The sequence below is a fragment of the Prenolepis imparis genome, unplaced genomic scaffold (genome assembly GCF_030444845.1).
Source record: "Prenolepis imparis isolate NDT839.2.m4 unplaced genomic scaffold, iyPreImpa1.0 SCAF_8, whole genome shotgun sequence".
Lineage (NCBI taxonomy): Eukaryota > Metazoa > Arthropoda > Insecta > Hymenoptera > Formicidae > Prenolepis > Prenolepis imparis.
Window position 1 is genome coordinate 14,437,658 of NW_028141166.1, and position 25,032 is coordinate 14,462,689.

Below are 25,032 nucleotides of genomic sequence, written 5' to 3' on the forward strand. Positions count from 1 at the left end.
TGCGTTCTTCATCGTGTTCGCTGCTTCTCGACGGTGCTGTCCTCTCAAACAGCTCATATATACCCGTATTTGCCGTCCCACTCCTCTTGAACAACTCAACTAATCACAACCGATGCCGTTATTCCAGCTCCCACCAGGAAGGCCACGATCATACCTTGCCAGTGGAAGTGGAGAACCACGTGGAGGCAATGACCCACTGACCTTGATAAGAACGCAACATCGAGGGGGAACTCGGTGGACCAATCGTAGCTACGATCCGCTTTCCTACCTTGCTTGACACAGTGACCTCATTTCCTTCCTCTTCCTAGTTCCCCACCTTGATCCGGTCTTTCTCCACTATCTCTCCCACCCTCGCAACAGCATTCTATCTTCTCTCCGTCCGTAAACCTCCATCTAGGTCATTAGCCTTCTCGTCTGACCGACTGAATAACCTGCTTATGTCTATACATATATATTTATACATATATATCTTTTCTTCGATATTTATATATATAATTAATAATTATTTATTTAAAATTTTCTCATTACAAAAATAATCCCTTAATTATTGATCTCGTGGACGTTTAGGTCAAGTATTAGTAAGATATGACATACCTATCTAAGCTTAGTAATTTGCTAAAATGTTAATGTGACATTTTTGACAATTCGCCGATGTCACGATGATACGACGTCTTTGATAATTTAGCCGATAATACAATGATCAAGACAAAATTGTATAAAAAAGATGATTTATTTTATTTTACATACATAAAACAAGTATGTGCCAGAGACACGCAATAAATAAATAAATAAATGAACAAGTGGCAAGGACATTGCATTTTATGGAATATCATGATAAGGATATTGTTCGTCATTGTATTCCGGTGTCCAGCCTCTATAGGGTTGATTAATTTCTTGTTCCGACCTATGCCAGTGATCATGATGAATTTCATGCGGCCTTACACCATAGCTGACTCTTGACACAGACGGTGGTGTAATAAGGGCCTTCAAGGCTACCGCGCCGGAAAGAATCATCGACATAAGACCTGCGCCTATACCCTTAATGCTTACCAAAGCAATTACGGAGACTATGATGGGCAAAATAATTATTGCCTTTAAACCCAACACAAGCAAGAGTGGTATAACCAGCTTCTTCAATCTTGTACGAGCTGTAAGGAACATTTATCATGTATATATATTTTTGTGAATAAAATTATATTACTTATTAATTATATATTATTAATATTAATACATTATTAATACATTTTTAATGAATTACACAGTATAGTCATAGTGTATTTAATTTTTAAAAAGTATTTAATAATGATAAAAGGAAAACATGAAAAGAGAAAAAGGTTGATGTGTAAAATTATGGCAAATTATATTTAAAAAAAGCTCGTAATATTGACATATGTAAGATTTGTGTTAAATATAATAGAAATGTAGAGCACACACAATTAATACACAAATATTAATAATCATAGGATGTTTGAGTATGATCGAGGTGCATTTCTAAAATATTATAATTAACATTCATCATCCAATCTACTTTCTTCGACACGCGACACTCTCGTTCAAGGTCTTTCTTAGACATCTCACAGTAGCCGTCCCAGAAACCCGGAATCCCACCAAACCTACCAAACAGTAACCCACTTTGGTCCACTCCCACCTCCGGTATCTGTTTTCGCGGATATGATAGAAGTGGAACACATCGTTACAGCTTTCTATGTATGTATTTTCTCGTTTCGGTCCCTCTCATCTCTCTTTCTCAGCACAAATATCAATGAACCTTAATGATACATATCCAAATTTTTGAGTATTTTTAGAATTGCACGACATATATATTTCACGTATTGTGAATATGTGAGTGAAAGAATTTATAGAAAGTTTATAAATACGATAAAAAAGATGAAACTATGCTAGAGAGATAAGGAAAATGAGTGAATGGTATTTCGGCCGCGACCGAATCGAAAAGGAAGATGCTGCAAGTTACACTTTCCAACCAATGAATACCGAGATTCGTGGACTACTTAAACCCCATTGGTAAGACTTTAGAAAGGTGAGGCGCTATAAGTTTGCGCCCATGATGTCGAATGATGTATTCATACCAGATCGAGACGTTAGGCAACAACAAGAAACGTTTGTGTTAGATCCAAGGTCTAACATAAAATCTTTAATTTAATGCTATTACTAATAACTTAGTTGTATATAGAAATATATATTAATATATTAATATTGCGGGAACATCATATTTTATATAAGAGAAATGGAGCGTTAGATCAGATAAGTTAATCAAGTATAAAAGAGATAAATTATATATTAACTATATGATAAATAGAAAAATAAAAATAGAATGAGAAATATTATTTAACACAATTACAAAGATGTAATGTGGAACAATACAATGTTATTAAAGCACTAAATAAAATTAGATTTGTAGATTTAATTAAATTAATACATATTTATAATTATTATCATAAAAATGTATAAAATTAATAATTTTAAATATTTTAAAATATTTTGTGATACCTAAAAATACGTGTATATCTATTATATATATATATATATATATATATATATATATATATATATATATATTTTCTAGAAACACACACAAATATTACTTATTATAATAGTCTAGAATGAAAATCATATTATTCTTATTATAATAGTCTAGAATGAAAATCATATTATTCTTTCTTTTTCATTTTCTATATTATCATTTTTTTTATTTATGTTCAAACTTTTAACAATCTTTCTGACTTATCAGAAAATATATATTTTAAATTTATTAATATAATTTAAAAAATGAGATTTATAGTATATATATTAATAAATTTTTATTGATATTAAAGTTGTTGAATTTAAGTATTTTGGGTTACACCATCGAAACAAAATCACGTTTCTGAAATCGGTTCAATAATTCCGAAAGATAATATTCACGACATTATCGTATTTTCTCCGATTCTAATTATAATCATATTATACAAATTTACAAATTAAGAGATAAATACTCCAATTGCTTCTAATTTACAAATTGATAACATTTGCTCTATCCATTAAACATAAAATGATACTAATATTCAGGTTCGTTTTTTTTTTATGTTTAAGCATTAAAGTACTTTTCTCTAATGCATAATTTACCTTCGGACGCTCCGTTTGTTAGACTTCTAAGTTCTATGTCGATGTTCTTTTGGCCGAGGGCGCGTCCGAATAAACCGGCGGTTGAAGCATCATCAGGGAGATTAATATGTATTTTTCGAGTTTGTAGGAATTTCTCGATTCTGCTCACGAGCGGATCTGCACTCTGTTGTGACAAATTTCCGTCTTCCGGGACCTTCCTCAGGGTAACCATGTCACCATAAATGTCGATAGTGTCCTTTCTATTGAATTCGTCCATCGCCCTCGTGAGCTTTCCTTCTAAATGTTCCAAACTATTTCCATCTTCCTGGTTTGAATCAGTTACCACCAATGTCACGAGTTGCAGCGTCAGGAGAATGATTACTTTGGTCTTCATTATCGCGAAGTGCTATATAGCGCAACTTCGAAGATACGTTTTTGACTGTTTGCCCCCAGGACAATTTTTCTTTTATATGACTCGCGATCGATGGGTGGTGGGGCCATACTGAACCATTTGGCAAGCAACGTACAAGGGCAGCAGTGTCAAGAATTTTAATTCTGCCAACTCTCTGACGAACAAACATGAGCATGCATCGCACAAGAATCGCGTGACGTAGAGTACAAGTAAATTTTCCTTTTACTCGTGATCACTTTCGAACTATCGAATCTATGAGATTCTTCGTTTTTTTAGACTCAAACAAATTTTCCAGTTAAAAGTGGATTCTTCGTACGATCTATTTTTACTAGAAATATACATGCATATATTAATTTTTATCTTACGTTTTCTTTGCCACTATTTACAATTTTTATTAATTATATGTGCAAAATTAGCTATATGTAATTAAGAAAATGCATCTTTATAAAACTTATATAAATATGTGAAAACATACCTATGTATTTTAAATTGAAAAAAGTTTTTCTTCACGATGGCAAAAATTAAATATATAGAATCTAATTTTTTACTTAATTTGTTTGAGATAAATTAATCTTATTTTTATACAGGGTGTATTAGAACTGGCGGAAAAGTTTTTAATGACAGATTTCTGGTATCATTTGGAGACGATTTTTCCTCAGCGAAAATGTCGAGGCACTAATAATTTTCGAGTTATAAGCGGTTGAAAATAAAGGCTTTTTTGCAAACTAAGCCTTGTGGAAATCAAATATTAACAAAACCACATTCTTCAGTTAATTTCAGATAGAGTTTACTTTAATAGAATTTTAATTTAAGGTTTAGTTACAAAGATACATGATGGCAAAAATTGAGCATGCAAAAATGATGGCCTCTCTCGACATTTTCGCTGAGGAAAAATCATCTCCAAATGATACCAGGAATCTGTCATTAAAAACTTTTCTGCCAGTTCTGATACATCCTGTATAAATCAAAATATATATGGGCATCAAATTATAAAATTTAATTTTTGATTAAAGATCAAAATTTTGTAATTAAGAAATTAGATTTTATAAATATAATCACATTTTATCGCTCAATTATTCTTTTCATATTCTACGTTTTTGCATAAATTTATTAACAAAAATCTGTTTAGTTAAGCAATTTCTTGTTCAGAAATTTCACATTTATATATCTAGAATTTATTTGTTCTACATATGCATACAATAGTCTAGGATATATGTAATTGGCTTTGAGCAATGATTATCCTCAATGTTTATAATTACATACGTCATCATCGCTGCATTTCACGCACTTTCTGGTGAAAATTAGATTTCCGTGTCTCTTGGTGACACGGTATGGTATGTAAAACTTGTGTCCCGAATCATGCAGTCGGAAGTCACTCGAACAAGAGAAATGGAACGAGCGACAAAGGTGACAGCCGAAGAGAAAGAAAGAACAAGACAGGAGTGGGAGTGTAAATGACCTGTAGGTATGCCCATATCCAATTGGAATCGCATATGAGCTTGGGACGACTTCGATTGCACGGCGAATTGTCAACATTTCGCACTAGAAGAAACTAATCACGTACGACATTTTCTATGCATCGTACTGCGTCGAATACTTGCGACGATAATTTCTCTAAATTAAAATTTTAATTCTTATATGCATTCTAAAAAGGAGCGAACTTCTTGCGTTATGCGATAAATTTTTATGCCTACAGATAAAAAAGAGAAGCAGCATAATCTTATAAATATATATTATAAATATATATATTATAGATATCTTTTTATGAATAATTTATTTAGTATACAAACAATCTAATTATTTTAATATATACGATTGTTCAATAATTTATATTTTATATAATCGATAAATTACATTATGACATACATATAAATACTAATCTAGCAGTCGTAGGTGGGTCCAATGGCTTCGAGGAGATGTTTCGGCTCCGCGGGATATGGCTTTCGATAATTTCCAAATTTCTTCAAATTTCTCCATACCAGGTAACATCGAACTCTCGAGTAAAAAGTCTCGTTTAATCTGTGTCGTTGGCGACAGGTGCGTGAGCAGAATATGCCAAATTGTGGGCGTCGACCTTCGCGTCAGCAACGTCGAAGCTTCTGTATCCTTGGTGCTGTTGTAATCCTGCGGAACTAGCAGCGGGCCAGTTTCCTGGGGCGCCTGTGTCATACCAGAGAGGTGCTGGATTTTTGCCGAAGAAACTGCCTGCCACGTTGCTAGAAGAGCCACCAAAGAGCCTCTGGAATGCTATGATGCCGGCGACTAGCAGGGCAATTTTACCGAAGAACAAAGCTTTCAAAGCCAGCAGACCTAAACCGCCAAACAAAATCGGCAGCAACGCGAAGATCTTGAGACCCGCAGCAGCAACCAGCGGCAAAACCATTTTCTTGATCTTGCCACGTCCTAATTACGAGAAATTAATTATTATTTAATTATGAGATTTTATTTTATAGTCTAAATCTAAGAATACAATCAATGCAAAAAGATAGAATCAATTATTATTTCAATCATTGATTGTTATCATTAGTTCTTTAATATGCAACAAATACTTTAATATGCAACAAGATAAAATTTACAATAACTTATTGTAACTTATTAAGTATTTGCTAAATAAAGAAAGAGATATCACGAGTTTAATATTAGATTTCTTAGCATATTTACTGTTAAAATTTTTTAATGTCTAAAAAAGAGGACTTAAATTAATGAGACAAGTAATTATCAATACATGTTCGGAAGAAATTTAGAAATTAAAAAATTAAATACATTTAAAGAAAATACTATCAATCAGGATATTACACTTTAATTCAAAGCAACACAACACAATAATCTTTTCAAACATTTTCAAATACATTTGAGAAAGAAAGTGAATCTCACTCTTCCTCGAAGAGAACGAGTTTATACGAAACAGGTTTGACGCCGTACATATAGATATCACGAAGGTGAAAGGTATGTTTATTCGTTTATACTCATGACATCGCGAATCCGTGACGTTCATCGTCTAGACATAATTACGGAAACATGGACGGTTGCGTAATCGAGATATACTTGATGAAGACGAAGGACTTACCTTCAACCAGAGCGCGGGAGATCGATCCCTCGGGCATCCTAAATTTCAAACTATGACTCTTCAGAACAGAGACAGCTGAATCATACAGCATGCTGAAAAGTTTTATCGTCCTGTCGGAGCTATCGCGTGGTAGTTCATTCATGATCTCCATTTCGGATTTCTCTAAACTCTTGCCAGTGCGCTCCACTATAACAATCAAATTTTTTTATTGATAGAATGAATAATTATTAATTATCTATAAAAACTGCTATCTTCTCTACAGTATTTCACAAATAAAGTTCAACATATATTCATACTTAATACTGTACATGTGCAATACAGTTTCGCTTAATTTTATTTTTCGAATAATTTTTTGTGGTTGTACACTCTCTATATATTTTTTTATATCTTTTATATCCTATATTTATATTTTTTGATATCTAGTTATCTATATTTAGATTTATAAAGTTTTGTATATAAATTTATAATAATTTATATATGTATGTATTGTGTGATATTGAATTTGTTATATCATATTAATAATTTTACAGTGATAAAGTTAATGTTGTTCAAAATTAATGTTGTGCGACATTAACAGAATATGCATAACGTTATAATTTTAATTTTAAAAAGAGATCGAAATTAAATGTTCCTGAAAATGTACAACATTCTGCTTTTTTATCCAGTCATTCCTGCATTCTTTAAAATACCACATATCTAGTTTAGACATAAAAACTTAAAGAAAAAAATAAAATAAAATAAAATAAAATAAAAAATAAAAAAAAATAAAAACTTACTCGGTACATCTCGTACAAAAGTTACACCGTCGACGATCTCGATGTCGCTCGATCGAGCCGCCCTATCGAGAGCGCTGACCGTCTTGACGAAAATGCAGGTGACGAGTTCATTGTCGTGATCCAAACAATCCAGATTCTGGGACGACTGCACGGAAACGTTCGTAGGTCCAGCTACGACACACGCAGCGAGAACTACCAGTGCCAGTAATTTGTTCATCTTCTTTGTCTAGTCACACGTCGAGTCGTCGCGGAACGGAGTACCGAGAGGCAGCGGCCGGAGACACGAAGCAAACTCCCCGGAAAATTTTCGGAACAAAGTGTGACCTGGCCCTGCGTCGCCTCAATCTTTATAGGTGTGCACCATGTAGAGAATCCTCCTCGATATCCCCCACTCTTTGACCGACGACAACGCGTATGACGACGAGACGAACGACTCATCATTATAGATGTCGGCGGTGGCCACCTCCCCAGAAAACTTTCTTCGATAATTTTTTAAACAAACGCACGGCTACGACGAGAGACGTGTCACCGTTTGGGCGGACCTAGAAGTCGTTCCTTCTAACATCACTGGGAGACATCACGGTAACCACTCAGTATTTAGGTCAGGGGAGATAATATCCATTGGGGGATTTACAGAGATTTATTTTATATGGGGAAGGGGGACGAATTTATAAGGGGAGAATTTAAGTAAAAATTCAATAATATCTTGATTAATTGGAAAAAGCATAATTTGAAACTTAATTTTATAATTGCGCTTTTTATTTTAAAAGATGTAAAACTTTCTTCCCCTCTCCTCTTTTGAAATTATCGCATTAATAACACTTTGACAAACGACACTTTCTAATTTTTCTAATACATTCAACAGATTGTTTAGAGAACCGACAACAATAGAGGCGAAAGGTTTGCATACATTGTTCACCGTCATTCACGATTGCAGATATATGGTTTTCTTACAAATAGCGTGTGCGCGTGCATTTAGGTGACACTTAATGTCGACAATTCCTGGTAATAATTTATCTTGAAATTATAAATAAAATAAATACATATATTGCAGGATATTTAGCTTCACATTTTAATGAAAATATTTAAAATTATATTTAATAATCTGTTTGATTGTAATTATATTTAATAAACTGTTTGTAATATAATACAGTATTGATAATAAATCGATTTAATTAAAAAAATTTTTTTTAAAGCGACATATATAAAATTTCTTTTAGACATCAGTTTTGCCTCCTTTGTATTGTAGAACGGCTCGATGCATTCCCGTAGAACCACGTGCATCAAGCTGTTTACCTTGACCCAGACATACGGTCATCAGTAATATGTGAACTACAGATTACGTCTTCAACGGGTTTTCTGATATAATCCGAGTTAAAAAAATTTTTTACTCGTTGACTTTTTCGTCCACTCGTCATTATTATATTATGTCACTATTAAATATCGTAAAATATATAATTGAAATTCAAAGAAAGAAAGTAATCATATCCGAATTTTTTTAACTTAAATTGTTACATAAGTAAGCGACGCTTGTGACATACTTTCACTGTAAACAAAAAATTAATAATTGAGTCTCATGATGATCGCATACTTTCTTCTTCAAATTTGTCATCTATCGATTTCATTAAAATTTATGCTACAAATAAATATATGCCGAATTAACAGAAATTGGTGTCACATGACGAAACAATAATCCACAGTAAAGCCATCATCGACGTTGCTTTTCAAGTGGCAACCACTTAGAAAGGTAACAGATAACTTATTCGCAGGAGGTATTCCATTGTGCTCCACGTGAATCTTTTTAAATATTTAACAGGTATGAGGGATTTCGTCATCTTCGTATAACGGTATCTGACTTGGAAGGAGCGGAGACAATTTTGCGATTAATTTTCTGGGTTACAAGCACCGTCGGTGCCGCCGTTTACTTCCTCTACTAGAATAAATATGGTACTTTAGAGTAATTTATACGACGATCTCCAATTATAGCGAATTTGTGTAGACATTTTAAAAATATATTTTTTTTTTTAATAAAAATATTTTAGTAATTTTACTTATCCGCCGCATAATATTAACAAAGTTATAAATAAACATAATAATTAAAGACACATTTTTATTTTCGTAATCGTATTTAATTAATATAAACTGTTATCGATACATATATATAATTTTTTTTTAAAAATATTTTTCACATATTTTCCTTATTTATATTGCAAACATGATACGGAAAAGTTTGATTACACAATAGATAAAAATCTTTTAAGGGCGTTTTCAACTGCGTAGGGCTTAGAGAATTAAAGGTCGACAACCTACATCCGGGTCAGAAGAGAGTTCCAACCTTATCTTTATTTTTTCCCGTCTTATTCTTCACGTGAATGGAGCTGATGGTTCCTTTTCTCGCTTTCTCTTAATCCTTTGTCGTACAATTGTATATGTATTGTTTAATCTATATTTGAAGAATATAAGTCAAGAAGAACAATTATAGCGTTTATCATATACGATAATAAATAAATAAATATTTTTCTTATGTAATAGTTACAATTATTTATTTCTTTATAATTAATATAGTTTAATAATATTTGTACTTTAATTATATATATATATATATATATTAATTCACATACGTCATAATTATAGCGCTCAAGTTTATGTTGAAAGCAAGTTTATTTTTATAGTTGAATAATTTAACTTTGATGGTTGCACTAGGAAATGGACACGCTGCTTACAAACTAGTTCCTTACGGAGAATCATGGAACTTTCTCTCTTTCTTACATCATATGCTAGTGAAATGAGTCTCGGAATACATTCGGATAACTCATCTTAAAATTTTTCTACACAACTATCATATCAATACATAGTAAATGAATAAGTGCATTGCGTATTTATATATATTTCTGTTTTATTTCCATTGTCTTTTGCAACTTTCACAAATGTATGCCTTCGATTATCATATGTTGCAGTTAACGCAATTAGCACGGACAAGTAACACATTTCCGTCGTGAAATTCTCTTTCAGTGATGTCAATTCGAATGAAAGAGACTTTTACAACTTGATATATTCGATAACGTATATCGTATATTATGCTTTTTCTCAATTTTTCTGTATATTTACTTCTGTATGTTATTCTGTATATTATATTTACAATATCTGCTTTTTAATTTTGTTATACTAGGATACAAAAATAAATCAATAAAATAATGATTAAGTCTATTAAAAAAATACTATGTTAAGATTAGAAAGAAGAATAAATAAATCTTACTTTAATTTTCTATATAAAATTGATTTTTTCCAATTTTTTCCAATTTTAATTAAAATATCAAAGTGTAATTGATATTATCAAGTACGACAAATATTAATATAAAAATAAGAATGAGGAATCATAAAAAAAAAATGGAAAAAATTTTATACTGTTATTATTTTTTCTTACTTCTTTTTACGTCGGTCTTTGTAAATAACTCTATAAGGCTCAAACTCTTGTACATTATCAAAATCATATGTACCCTTTCGCCTGTACTTGTTTAGATCGTAAGATTCATGGACATGAGCGGATTCGTGGGCGGCTTTTTTCAATCCGACTATGGCTGCCAGTATCAAACTCATCAAACTCAGCACGACAGCTTTTCCACTTAAGATAGCCAATGTCTTCAATATCAGAGGCAGCAGAAGCGCTTTTATTAGTATAATTCCAATGATCAAAGGTATAAGATATCTAATCAGCCTCCTCGTTCCTCTTCTACCTACTGCAATTAATAAAACAATATTTAGTAAACAAAAATATGGATATAACAAAAAAACTGTATGTAAACGTATTATAATTTCTTTAAATTTTCATCTTTTATACTATATATAAAAAAGTACGTAAAATATAAATATATAAATATATAACAAATTTTAAGGAAAATATATTATATGTATGTATCATATGTCTTCCCCCTCGACGTATTATACTACTTGTATAGAACGTTCTATAATACGTTTCTATTAATATATATGTATATATATATAAAATATATTGCGTTGGTTTAAAATATAATGTTAAATATCATAAAAAAACCTCTTGTTTTTTTGCAAACATCGGGATATATATGACGAGCTTTATTGAAGTATACTTTTTCCTTATTAAGAACGATCATCATGGAAGTTAATAAAATGAAGTAGAGTAGAAAGAGAGTACTTATGTTTTTGTACCAGGAGCCTTCGCGCCGTAAATCAAAAAGCATCATATATAATGAACAGGTGCAATTACACGCTTCTTTAACGGCATTTGATTAATATGCGGTGTCTTATAATTTTTTTTCATACCAAATTATTCAGTTCTTTGATGATTAAATTTAAAATATCGCATTGTATTAGCCGTCTCGTTATCTCGCAGTATTTTTTATAAATATTTACTATAAAATTTATTGCAGAAAGCTCATTGTTGCTAATGCAAAAAATTGTATTTAATAATGTATATCGAAATGCAATTAATAATTTTGCAAACACACCACTTTGATACTAAACTGCATATGAAATAGTTATTTTAATTTTTCCATATGTTTTTTAAATCCCAAATTTTGTATTGTTTTAATCTTTTTTCTATCTAATATTAATACAGTTATTAAAAATAAAAAATTTGTAACAATGTATAATAGCTATAAACATAAGCTACAGATAAGTTACAAAGATAAGTTACAAAGTAATGTTTAAAATAATATATTTTGATTATATCAACTTAATATTTCTTTTAGATGCTTAATATGAAGAATATAAGTTAAAGTGTCAATTTTTGAGAATTAGGTAAAAGATATAAATTTTCACTTTTAAAAATAAGTATTAAACGCTGAAATTAACAATAATAATTATCAGTATATTAATAGTTGTTATTTTTTACAGAAAATTACTTCATTATTTTATCATCTGCTCATATGTACTGCTACATTATTTAGAGTAAAACAAAATCTGAGTATCAAGCTTCAAACATACACACATTTAAAAAAAAGATTATCCAACCACAAATATTTATTATTATCAATGTACCTTCTACACTACCATACAATTTCGAACCAGGAAAAAAGGCGTCAACGACATTTAGAAAGCTTTCACCAATCCAATCTAAAGCGTCTTTAGGATCATCGTTTCGTAGGATCTCTCGGTCCAGAGTGTTCATTGATTGTGATTCCTGCGCCGCGACGAAAATAGGTAGTAGAAGCAGCACGTACGACAGTAACATCTTTCTAGCATCTGGAGTTCTTTTCTTTCCTTTTTATTTTTTTTTGCAACACACCTTCACGTTTTATAAAAAAAACTGCGCGTATCTCACGATCCCAACCGACTTGTTGGCCAATAATATTTTAACTGACATTCATGCCAGACCGGGCCATTAGTTTATATATGTACTAGGACCGTGAAAAGCTCAGAGGAGGAGACGCTCATCTAACCTGGTACTGATGCGTAACGAAGGATCCAACGTCCACTCCCGTACTACCTGAGCTATAGTCTACCTCGATCATTGGATCGCTGTTTGTGTCGACCATTCAAGAAGGATCTTCCTTGGAATATTTCGACCGAAGTAAATGGATCGTTCTCCCCATCGAACGTCGTCATCGTCATTATTCTCTATTGTGAGAGTATATGGCATCTATTATCAATTGAATTTGTTTCACACTCGAATAGTTACAGCAAAGGAGACGTGCTTGCAGTCCTCGCAACTTACGGCTTGCTAAAAAGTAAACCAAAAGTAATGCAACTTACTCCATTTCATTTTGAATGCCTATAACACTGGGCAACAAGGATTTTTTGTCGGGCCAATAGCAACTGATTCTGATAGGTTTTTTTCCGTAGAATCTGAATCTGAAAACGAAAATAATGAATTGGCTCTAGTTTTTAAGCAAAACGGGTTTAAAGGTGCAAAAAAACGTGTTTTTGGTCATTTTTGAACACCTGTAGAAAAACAACGGGAGCTCGTAGAACCTTCTGCTTGGGATGAAATAAAAGCTTAAATCTTGCCCTTTTAGGCTACGGATCGAAATATTAAGTGCCACATAGTACGTGGTACGCGAGTAGCGCGTACTTCAAGTTAATGGCACCTAATATTTCGATTTGTATTTACAGTATATCACACATTCTAGTAGTTATAGTGAATATGAGGGGAACTTATTTTAACATCGCGTATAAGCATCGATTATTTATAAATACGATTTAATTTAGTTTGTATAAATATGAGTAGCGCGTAGTTCAAGTTAATGGCACTTAATATTTCGATTCGTAGCCTAAAAGGGCAAGATTTAAGCTTTTATTTCATCCCAAGCAGAAGGTTCTACGAGCTCCCGTTGTTTTTCTACAAGTGTTCAAAAATGACCAAAAACACATTTTTTTGTACCTTTAAACCCGTTTTGCTTAAAAACTAGAGCCAATTTAGTATTTTCAAGGCCAGATTCTTGTTCAGCGCAACCAAATTTAGTAAAAAATACTCATTCCTTAAAAACAAATTGAAATTGATCATATTTTGTTGACCAGTGTAATTGAAGGCAAGTAGTTAAATAACATCGATTATTGTGCTAGTAATCAATAGATGATCAATAAATAATGTTATGTTTATATACAAGAATTATATTGTCGTCTAAATCTTACTTTACGATCTATAATTTGCGACAAATATTAGAGGAAATAAAAATATATGTTAAGATATACATATATAGATATTATTATAGAATACATATAATTTTACGTATATAATTTTACGTATAATTTTATATACATATAAAATTATAAATAGATTTCTGTCTCAAGTCTTGTCGCGAATTACAATCATCTAAAGTAGGTTTTAACTACGTAGCTACAGGAAGTTAAAATAATGTAAAATAATTTAAAGATTTTAACAAATGATATTATTGATTGATAACATTATCTTTATTGCAATTTGTAAACTTAAGCATTAATTATTAATCACAAAAAACAGTTTGTTTTTTAAGAAGCACTCATTAATAAAACCGTAAAAACTGCGAAGATATCTATTTTCATATTCATTAATCAATTTATTATATGAGAAAAATGATACTTAAGCATGATAACTGACAATGAATGTAAATATACATATATAGAAATCTTCTCATATATGTTGCTAAATTATTTTATTGTAAATCTTTTATATAATAATATATTCTAATTAAATTGTATTATATTATTTAGATTTATTATTATCATCGATTATTTAGATCTATTATTATTATCAATTTATTAATAAATTAAAAATAATCAATATTTTTAAAAATATTATTGATCACATACATAAAAAATATCATTATTAATAAGCTGATTGACGAGAAGCTGATAAACTTATCTGCAATTTATATAAACATTTCTTTCCAGAAAATCAGAAAGAATCCAGAAAATAAGAAGCAAAAAAATTTACGAGAGCTACTATGTCGCTAATGACGGACTCATTCTTTGTGAGCATCTGCTATTTACCAAAATTAGAACCATGCCAGCAGTAAGAATAACAGTTTTAAGTTTAGCAAATAATATCCATTATGTTCATAAAAAAATTTACAGTAATTTTGCGATATTATTTACTAGCATAACACAATTCTTTTATTCACTATAAAATCAATTAACTTTTTTTATGTTTAAGATAATAACAATTACTTAATAACTGATTAAAAGTAATAAATAATTGATATATTCTCTAAAATTTTATAATTTCAGAAGTAGTTATAATAACAACACGAAAAAAAAATTAACTACCATAGCTAAATTTAGCTGTCTCTATATTGCAACCTGAAATTTAATTATTATGCCTAAATTTTAGCTATGATAACTAATATTTTTTAGCTTTAGTTTAACAGAGAATTCTATTAGCTATCATAGCTAAAATTTAGGCATGATAATTACATTTTATGTGTAATATAGGGACAGCTAAAATTTAGTTATGGTAGCTAATTTTTTTTCCGTGAATATATGTATTAGCATAATTATATTTTATTAATCACAAAATGTGTAATAATAATTATTATATAAATCTATATATCATAAATTCTCTAAAAAAATATAACGGCAATATGACAATGGCAATTTAATAGGCGTAATCAACAACGTATTCGTATTCTTTATTTCATCTTCCGGTGTCCCTTTTATTCGTCGCGACTAATGTCATTTGGAATTCAAGTTCGTGAAACAATCAAATTATGCCTTACTCTTTTTCCAAGAATTTAATACACCTAGGTGGCACATGAATAAAATTATGTGGGTTCCCGATTTCATACACGAGAGATTCTAATGCACTAGTATATGATTTGTCTTCAAATAACTAGTATGACAGTTTCAAGAACGATAAATGCATTGTAATTAATACAAATATGATTAAAATAATGTAAAAGTAGCACTGTGTGTATATCTCCGACAATTAATAGGAGTTATTCTTTATTAATAATGCGAATTAGAAATGTTGCAAAAAAAATTCTCCAAAAAAAAAAGACAATTTCGATACCAGCAGTAATCAGTGCGTGCAGATTCCCTACTATATTGTAAATATTTAGGCTTATTACTGGTGAAATTGACTGAACGCGATATCCGAGAATGAAGAAAGTCGCGGAGAGAGTATATACGTGATAATGACTGTTAAACATCAGTTTGAGTCGACGTGGAGCGTATGACTCGTGATTTTCAGAGCAGATAAGAAGGTGATAATTGCTGGAAAACGCTACGCCGCCAAGTTATTAATCACGCGATAAAATAGGAATATTTCACGCTGCGCAACACTACTATTTCATCTTATGCGCGAACATAACTCGAATGCTCCACCTAATTATACAAATTATACTTAATTATACAAAGTTGTTACATTGTTACCATTTTCTTGCAATTTGATATTCATGAAAGTCCATCTATCACTTACAATTACACTGCTGTGTAATTTGAATTAAATTTACGCGGAAATTTCGATATCGACTTGCTGCAGTTATAAACAAATTCAAATAATCGCATTGCTTTATCACTTGATGACGGATTTATAATTTTTATTTTATTTAAATCTTAATGTTGTATAATATTACAAAGCAACATTGTTAGACATTTTAAATTATGTCGTTCAGAAAGAAAATGGAAAATCAATTAAACTAATTAATCAATTAGTTAATCAATTTTCTTAATATGTCGATATATTGCAATTTTTTTGTACTACTTTGAAACATTGCAAATGGAAAGTGACTCGATGCACAAAATTTATAAATATTTTCGGACCCATATACCTAGATACGTAAACTGGTACATTAAACGCAACAAGAAGAGAATATGCTCAAGATTGCAAGGATCATTTAAAGCTGTTGTTGCTTATTAGCGACCTGCGTGTTTGTTGGACGTGATTTAAAAAATAGACCTCGTCAGAATTATAAACGATCGATCATTTGTAATCTCCGCATGTTAAACACGTAGAATTTTCTAGTTTCATATCCTGCAGAGATGAACAAAATGCTGCTTTATTGCTCGCTTTTACTTCAATATATAATATCCTAGTATGCACTGAAACGTGAACTACGTGCCTTAGTATTCAGATGGTTCGGATAAATATGTAGCAGAATATAGGTTGCAGTGCAGTCTACGATGCTCTGTGATAAGTGTAAGACGTTCTGACGAAACAAGCAATCGATGAGAGAGATTTAGAAAAGGTTTTTGTGGCGTAATGGAATTAAAAAGCGGGTGGAGTGAAGTGAAGCGAAATAATACAGTTTTTGCAAGGCCTATCGGATATGGTTTCGATCACAATTGCTTGAAATTAAATTAAACGAAGTACTGATTATTTTAAGTTAAAAACATAATTATTTATTTGTGAAAAATTATGACATTTTAACAAAATATAAATGTAATCTCTCAGCCTATTTCGAAATTATTTTATTGTATTTATATAAGCAACGTTAATTACTTGTTAAAATATTTTAAATTGTATTTTAAATTGTCCAATAATTAATTATATTAAAATTTAAGAATGTTCTAATTTATAAACGCAAGATTATATCAGTGTTTTATTAAAATCGAGAATTGTTTCTAATCAAAATGAATTAATTCTTCTCGAAATAGAAACACTCAGAAATAGAATCACGATAGTATCTAACGAAAGCCGCATTCGGCGCAAACGACGTGTTGTTATCATGTTCTACAAGGCTATTTTCGCCCCTGTAACGCACCCGGTTGCAGATATGCCTCAATTCCCTTTCTCTTGCGCGGCAGAAGCACCCGCAGAAATCTCCTTATCTATGACAGCCACCTCCATCGTGTACCGTTCTGCAGTATAGCCTGACATATATATCGGCACTGACAATTTGGATCATAGTGTTTACCACACGCGTATATATCGCTGGCTCACCGGTCGGAGCTCATTTTTCACGGACTGCCGATTTTCCCGGCAACTGAAGCGTGCCCGACGCGGCATCCACGGCGTCCGGTTGGTTTGTCGTCGAGGAATCAACGACGGATCGGTTAGTTCGCAGTTGTTCGTTGTACTGTTCATTCTATCATTCTACCCTGTACTTCGTACTTGGTGTGCCACCGCCTGCGTGTCTATCTATATATGTCAAAGTTGATTCGAAAATCTTATGCATGCATACGTATAGAATGCCCGTATAGAACGAGAAGAGACTACTAACAGAAGAGGTATGCTGTGACAAATCATAACGCTCATCTCTCGCGATTCATCGCATTATTGAACCAAAAAGAAGTGTTCGGATGATCGGAGAAAACAATCCTCGGATGCTGCCTAGTCTGGACAAACAGTGCGTGATGATGCCATGATGCTAAAATAAGATCTCCAAGGAGCGGGATCGTGGACGAAATCGCGAGTAGTCAGGATTTCCAGTCGTCGAGCCCGTTCTTCATGAATGAGGAAAGATGCTATCGAGAGTTAATCTGATGGTTGCGATTTTGCTGACCTTGACCTGTGTCAGCTGTACGATGGAATATTCGAAACCGCTGCAGGAGAAGCGACAGGAGGAAGAGGAGAGAGCTGTCACTTACGGCAGGAAGGTCCTCAGGTATACGGACAACAATGTCACGTCCGAAAGTCTTATTTCTCCAACTGGCAATCTCATCGCCAGAGACACGCTGTCCGAGATGCACGTCCAGGACGTCCATAGTGCGGAGCCCAGAAGCGGAGTCGAGGAACGAGGTAACTAAATCACAATCAGCGTCGTAAAACGTTTAACGGCAGAAACGCTTCTATCAAGCCGCTATAAAACGCAATAAACGACGCAATAAACGACGCAAAAAAATATACTAGCAAGCATTACGTTTGAATTGTGTCGTCTTTTGATGAAGCGTGATGAACAATACCGTTGTATAACGGTTTTTTGATATGATGCCTTCTATTACAACGATATGATATGTCTTTTATTAAACGTGATATAGCAAATGTTCGTATTTCGGTATATATTCTTCAGGATATATTCTTCCTTGCGCTAATAAGTGATATAAAACGACATTTACTATGACAAATTTTTTTATTTGATATATAAGTTCTAATTATTATAACGATATTGTGTAAAGAACTTTATTCAATAATCTTGTTAATAATCAATATTACATTTGCACACTTGATTATTTATGTAAACTTGTAATATACGTAAAATTATTATTTAATGCGGAATTTAATATTAAATAATAGTATTTAAGTATATATAATTCAATGTTTCTCTAATAAATTTAGATTGCGTGAGTATTCTCTAATAATATTGTTTGTGATAAGTTTTAGATCAAGCAAGACGTATTAGACGGAGAATGGACCGTACAATGATGGCGTTATTAATGGCATACAAACTCAAATTCGTTGCCCTGATACCAGCGATACTCGGTGGTCTGTTCCTTCTGAAAGGGACGACGCTTCTTGCTGGATTTTTCTTCGCTCTATTCGCCGCCGTTCTGGGATTGAAAGTACACTGACAACAAAGTCCGATATTTTTGGAGAATTTTTGGGAAGGGGTCAAGAAATGCATACATAAAGAAGTGAATGACATACGACTTTATTTCGTAATAATTTACAGTCAGGTAAAATTTACAGTCGTGTTATTAATCGATATTTTCTTTTGAGAAAGCAAATATTTAGCGCCTGTGTTCACAAAGTAACACTCAAGACCGAATTTATAATCGCTTCTCGGGGATCAAACGTATACATCTCGTATACATCTCGTAGAATGCGTCGCATCGTTAAGTGTGTACTTAAATAAATATATTATAAGCCAAAATTATTTTCCGACGTCCTAGAGACCGTAAGAGTGAAGCAACTACGCGAAACAATCTATTACGATCATTACGAAATATGTATGTTACGTCTCCTAATCCTAAAATGTTACATATATAAATATATATATATATAATTACGTTATTATATTATGTAATAAATATTGACAGAGGATTAAATTAGTACATTTTATTCGCTACATTTTAATATTCAAGTTTTAGTCATCGCACTTACTCTACTGAACACACGCTTTTAGTAACTTCGATATAAAGATATTCATGTAATTACTTGTCGCAAGCTACACATTCCAAAAAAAACTCTCTCTAAGGTTATTATTTTATAACTCCCTAAAATAAATACTTCCCTAAAATAAATACTTTGCCGCCTACACATGGTGGTACTATAAATAATAAATATAAATATCGTAGTAAGTGCTGAGAAACGACTGCAAATTCGGCTAATAAAATTCGGATAATATAATAACGATGAAGTCTATCATCTTTTTTGCTCGACTTCAAGACTGATCGCGTTCCGATTATATCAATACAAAAAAAAAAATTCTTGACCGACGCCGTTAAAAGCTCGCGTGCGTGAGAATTACTCTCTCACTATCATTTTGCTGGATTATTTGCCGAGGCAGTCGGTAGTGGAAATACAAACACCTGCCGTTTCAACTCCTTTTGCTTTATGTTTGCTCGACGCAGCTATTTATATTCCACCTGTGGTTTATGCATTTACAGAAGATTTTTCATATTATTCCATTGCACCAAATTATATCGTGACAGAACCGTTAATTTGAAAAGCGAAAAATTACGATATAATTATTATCATATCGACAATTGTCCGAAAAGCGATCAGACTTCTAAAATAAAGTTACACGAATGAGATAGTTCGCGCTGATTAAAATTTTCTTTTCTACTTTTAATATTTTTAAGATTTTCCAGCGTATTTTTCTTTACAATTTGTTACTTTGACATTACATGTCACATTACATTTTTACACTCTTTTTTTCCTCACAATATGCGGTTACGCCTGAATAAATGTAAAACGGATGAATTATGTATCATGCATATAAAATATATCTTCGCGAAAATAATTCTATTTCAATGTCTTAAACTGTCTCGAATATCGCGTATCATCTGCTCCTTTGAATACAGGCGTTGCTCTCTTTCCCAGATACCTGAAGATCTCCTCCTTTAGTTCAGCTGTTAATTGTTCAATGCTGCTGCCGCGCGCCTGCGTACGCTAAAGTCTGAGCGTACTTGCGATCTGCCTCCGTCATTAATGGAACGGGTGTGTTGTTTATGAGTCCCTTTAGACTCCTGTCCCAACCGCCGCCTCCTCCTTGCTGCCAGCCACCGTGATCGTGGCTCTGCTTTTGGCTCAGCAACTTCTTCAATCCGATAATCAACGACAGCACCAGGGCGATCTTGCTGATGATGAGCGCCTTGCCAGCTAGGAGGAAAAGTACGCCTATGGCGATGGGAACTAGCGCGGCGAGTTTCATCGCCATTCCCATCATCATCATGCCCATCATCTTCTTCATCTTCCCGCGACCCTCCTCGACGCTCCGTTTCAACTCGCCGGAGGTTGTCTTTGGTAAGCTGATCTGCACGTTGAAACTGTTAAATAGCGCGGCCACGCGTTCGAACAGAATGTCGTTGAGAATCTCGTCTGTGGCACCTCCGGTCCTGGCCAAGGTCTTCTCCAGATCAGAGACCGTGCTCTTCGAGCTATCATTCTCCACGGACGCGACTTTGATCAGCTCAAGATTGTCGCCGATCGGTAAGGTCTGTATACGACCGAGCCTCTCGAAGAAGGCGATCGCCTTCTTCTTCAAACACGGCGACACAGCCATATTGCGATGCTCGCACTCCTCGTAGACGCGATAAAGTGCACGGTATCCTCGCTCGAGGAATCCGCCGTCCTCGTCGGCTTGAATAGTTGCACTGCATACTAACAAGAGCAGCACGCACTTGGATAAATTCTTAATCGCCGACATCCTGGATGTCCCGAAACTCGCGGGCGCTCGACTGGGCAGATAAAAAAAGCTCGGAGAGACTAAATCACAGAGGCACCTCGTCGGGATCACACGAGACACGCGACTCGAAATTTCGCAGTGACTAGCCGGAGATACTACGAGAGGCTGCGCGCACCCACGTGCTGGATGATCCTCGACTAGAGAGAACTGGCGCCAGGACGAAGTCGTCGGACCGATATATACCAGTGAGGAGCCATCCACCTAGATGCCATCCTTCATGAAGGGGGTGAAGGTATCTCTCTCTCGTATAAACGAATGTATCGGTACATGTAACGACGCGACCTTACGTGTATGAGTGGATGATCCTCTTCTATCCTCTCCTCTTCGCGAGCTCTCGTCCTTTCATCTTCCTCTTACTCTTTCAGCACGCTAGACAGCTGCTATCTCGGCACGGGGACGGGGGATAAAAATTCTCATGATGTTAGTGCGCCAAGAGCATGTGACCCTTCCTGACACAGAGACCCACTCGCGCATCGAGATCGAGACATCGTTGTTGAATGGCCGCCACGCGATTCGTTCGTTAAATTTCGCCGTGGCTGCTACATGTATGTACACAAAAGATTAACTATGTATATGTGTTTCTCTCCCGCGCGACGTTTGTATGCAACCGCATCAAGATTCGTATCTCACGCGGGAGGAGATGCAGCATGTCGGGATGAGACCAGAGGGGAGCATCGTGGATTTCATTGGCAACGTACCTGGCACCGTGATCTCGCTGACCCCCGCATAATATGTAAGATGCTAGAAACTAGTTTTAGGTTGCGGACAACTCGTGACCTTCCTATCGTAGGTTTCCCTGCGCCGTGAAATGGGTGAAGAATTATCAACAAGGATGATCTACTTTCCCTGAATCTGTACAGCATTTCACATTATGCGGTATTTGTATTGTATAAACAACAACAATAATAAACCGATTACATATTTGTATTCATATTCCAAATGTTACGAATGGTTCCTCACCAATTGCATTTTCATCAGCTAACTCTCAATTATCACTCTGAACTTAGAGAAATAAATATATTGTACGAATAGATAAACACATATATTATTTTCGTCAAAGAGAAATATATTTTGTTCCAGATTTATTAACGATAAGATGAGATGAGCGTAAGCAGTAACACGCTCTATAATTATACAATTATCATACTATTATTACATTGCGTAACCGTAAATTTATGATTACACTACGTCTCACTTTTGGTCGAATTGCATTTTGATTACATATACTTTGCATGTATAATCGTCAGCATGTCTTACATAAATCAGCTCACCTTCATTTTCGGCGCAATAAATGAAAATTATTAATGCAAATAGAAATGCTATGAACTATATTACGAGTATATGGAAGCACGTCTTACGGCATGTAATTAGCTCATTTTCTCATTTGCTGCCAGTCTTAATGTAGATATGGACTCGTGTGTTGATCACGATTACATCAAGATGTTTACATTGGATGCTTTCATACAAATTTACGATTATTAGAAGATAAGTATAATTTTTAATCTATTAAGAAAATAAGATTTAAAAGTTTTACAAAAATTACTACATTATTATTATTATAAAATTACCTCAATATCTTTTATTATTATTAATCATCATAAACACAAACGCTTTATATTTTCTTCATTGATTTTGATTACATTAAGATATTATTCATTACATTAAATGGTTTCATACTGATTTATTAGAAGTTAAATATCATTTTTAATCAATTAAAAAAGTAAGATTTGGAAGTTTTACAAAAACTAATTTTTTTTTAAAACAATTATCTCAATATCTTTTATTAAAAATCATAATAGACACGAAAGATTTATATTTCTTCCCACAGGTCGATTGCATACAAAATCAATAAATGTAAATTACATACGAAAGATGAAAAATGCCTGTGCGCATCCGTCGAGTACAAAAATATACTGCTCGAAAAGATTAAAAATGTGTGTAAATTTGCAGCATAAGATCGTCGTACCCGGTGTATTCTATTTTCTTGTTGTATTACGCTTCGTTAGGAGCGTGAAGCTGAGCGCGCGATGCACTACCGACACACTCAATCGAGGTTAGCGCATCTCTAATGCGACAACAGCCAGCGATGCATCTTCCATGCTGTTACCTACTTTGCGATTATCCCATAGTCAGTACACCATAGGCCCGCACACAGACGGTGTTTAACTGTATTAAGGCCCGTGCCACATTCTCTGTGAGCGCGCAGTTATATTCTCACAAACGGCGCGAGAAATGAATTCCGCCGCAATTAGCCTACGCACGGTTGGGTCCCATTATTATTTCTAATTATCTGATTTACCGCTCAAATTTTAAGTCGCAAACCGCGTTGAACTTTCGATTGTTCACAAAAGTAGACAAGTAGGACATTTCGACTGAAATTTATTTTAATGACTTTTATCTTAATGACGGCGCGTCCATGATCCCGTTCGTTTCTCGGCGTCTAATTCGCGGAAGTTTGCCGAAAAAATACTTTCTTATAATCACTATTGTATTAACATAATATACTATATTTTTTTGAAAATTATTGAAGATTAAAATAAGCTTTATTTCATTGGATCTAATTTTACCAAACAAGAATATAAATATATAATCTAGTCAAGTACAAAAAAGACTCACGTAATAAAGATTTTATCTGTGCAGAAGCAGAAGCTATGACAGAACATAACTTAGAATAATAAAAGTGAGGCAATAGGTTATAGCGTCATGAGCGATTTTCTCGAGAGATATTTTAGACAAGAACAGGACGTTTCTGCCTGTTATTAGATTCAGGTCAACGATCAGCAACAGGTGGTTCTAGCGATTCACACGCGGAGGATTCTGACCTAGCTCATTACCAGATCATGCTTGTTCGCGAAAATCTACGTAAGTACGAATTAAGACTAAAATGAGGGAATTCATACCCCATACAATTCATAGCCTTGGAATTGGATTTAATTAAAGCGACACGCATATAACTGTAAAAAATTGTTCTAATGATCTCAGACATAATTACTTGACAGATATCACACAGAGCAAAAAAACAAAAAAGCAATACCAAAAAAATGAAATTTACGTAAAAAAAATTTTACAAACATATAAGTGAATCTATAAGATAGCAATGTCGAGAATGTTGAAAATTTATTTTAGAAAAACTGACAGCTTGAATTATATCTCGTATTAACACTGAAGCTATACGAAGAATTTCAGACGCTAGATACTAAAGTTCGGAAGTTGCATTCTTCATGTTAGGATGCGTGTAGCCAGTAACCTTTGGAGGCTGTAACCCTGCATATTCTGAGTAGTGAATCGAGGATGCTCGATTGGCCCAGTGGCATACAAAACACTCGTCGAAGAAAAAGATCATGCTTTTTAGACCTTATTCTCCACTTTCTGGCGCGCAAGAATTGTGGGAGCTGCAACAAGTGAAAAGCAAGCTTCTTCATTCACTTGGTG

The 25,032-nt window shown here is 33.4% G+C and overlaps 5 protein-coding genes across 5 annotated transcripts; 1 reads left to right on the forward strand and 4 right to left on the reverse strand.

The window, feature by feature from the left end:
* Window positions 1-711: 711 nt before the first annotated feature.
* Osi15 (DUF1676 domain-containing protein Osi15) lies at window positions 712-3,555 on the reverse strand. The gene is made up of 2 exons (XM_083044396.1): window positions 3,124-3,555; window positions 712-1,148 (listed from the first exon to the last, which is right to left on the reverse strand). The coding sequence occupies exons 1-2, from the start codon at window positions 3,494-3,496 to the stop codon at window positions 820-822; spliced, it is 702 nt and encodes a 233-aa protein (XP_082900522.1). The 5' UTR covers window positions 3,497-3,555; the 3' UTR covers window positions 712-819.
* Window positions 3,556-5,337: 1,782 nt separating this feature from the next.
* Window positions 5,338-7,657, reverse strand: Osi14 (DUF1676 domain-containing protein Osi14). Its single transcript, XM_083044019.1, has 3 exons — window positions 7,358-7,657; window positions 6,582-6,767; window positions 5,338-5,917 (listed from the first exon to the last, which is right to left on the reverse strand). The coding sequence occupies exons 1-3, from the start codon at window positions 7,572-7,574 to the stop codon at window positions 5,529-5,531; spliced, it is 792 nt and encodes a 263-aa protein (XP_082900145.1). The 5' UTR covers window positions 7,575-7,657; the 3' UTR covers window positions 5,338-5,528.
* Window positions 7,658-10,777: 3,120 nt separating this feature from the next.
* Window positions 10,778-12,566, reverse strand: Osi13 (Protein). The gene is made up of 2 exons (XM_083043759.1): window positions 12,374-12,566; window positions 10,778-11,094 (listed from the first exon to the last, which is right to left on the reverse strand). Exons 1-2 carry the CDS (start codon window positions 12,564-12,566, stop codon window positions 10,778-10,780), a joined length of 510 nt encoding a protein of 169 aa, XP_082899885.1.
* A 5,427-nt stretch (window positions 12,567-17,993) lies between these two features.
* LOC145939745 (uncharacterized) lies at window positions 17,994-19,614 on the forward strand. The gene is made up of 2 exons (XM_083044317.1): window positions 17,994-18,491; window positions 19,068-19,614. The coding sequence occupies exons 1-2, from the start codon at window positions 18,215-18,217 to the stop codon at window positions 19,259-19,261; spliced, it is 471 nt and encodes a 156-aa protein (XP_082900443.1). The 5' UTR covers window positions 17,994-18,214; the 3' UTR covers window positions 19,262-19,614.
* Window positions 19,615-20,775: 1,161 nt separating this feature from the next.
* Window positions 20,776-21,561, reverse strand: Osi12 (DUF1676 domain-containing protein Osi12). Its single transcript, XM_083044273.1, has one exon. It carries the CDS (start codon window positions 21,559-21,561, stop codon window positions 20,776-20,778), a length of 786 nt encoding a protein of 261 aa, XP_082900399.1.
* Window positions 21,562-25,032: the final 3,471 nt, after the last annotated feature.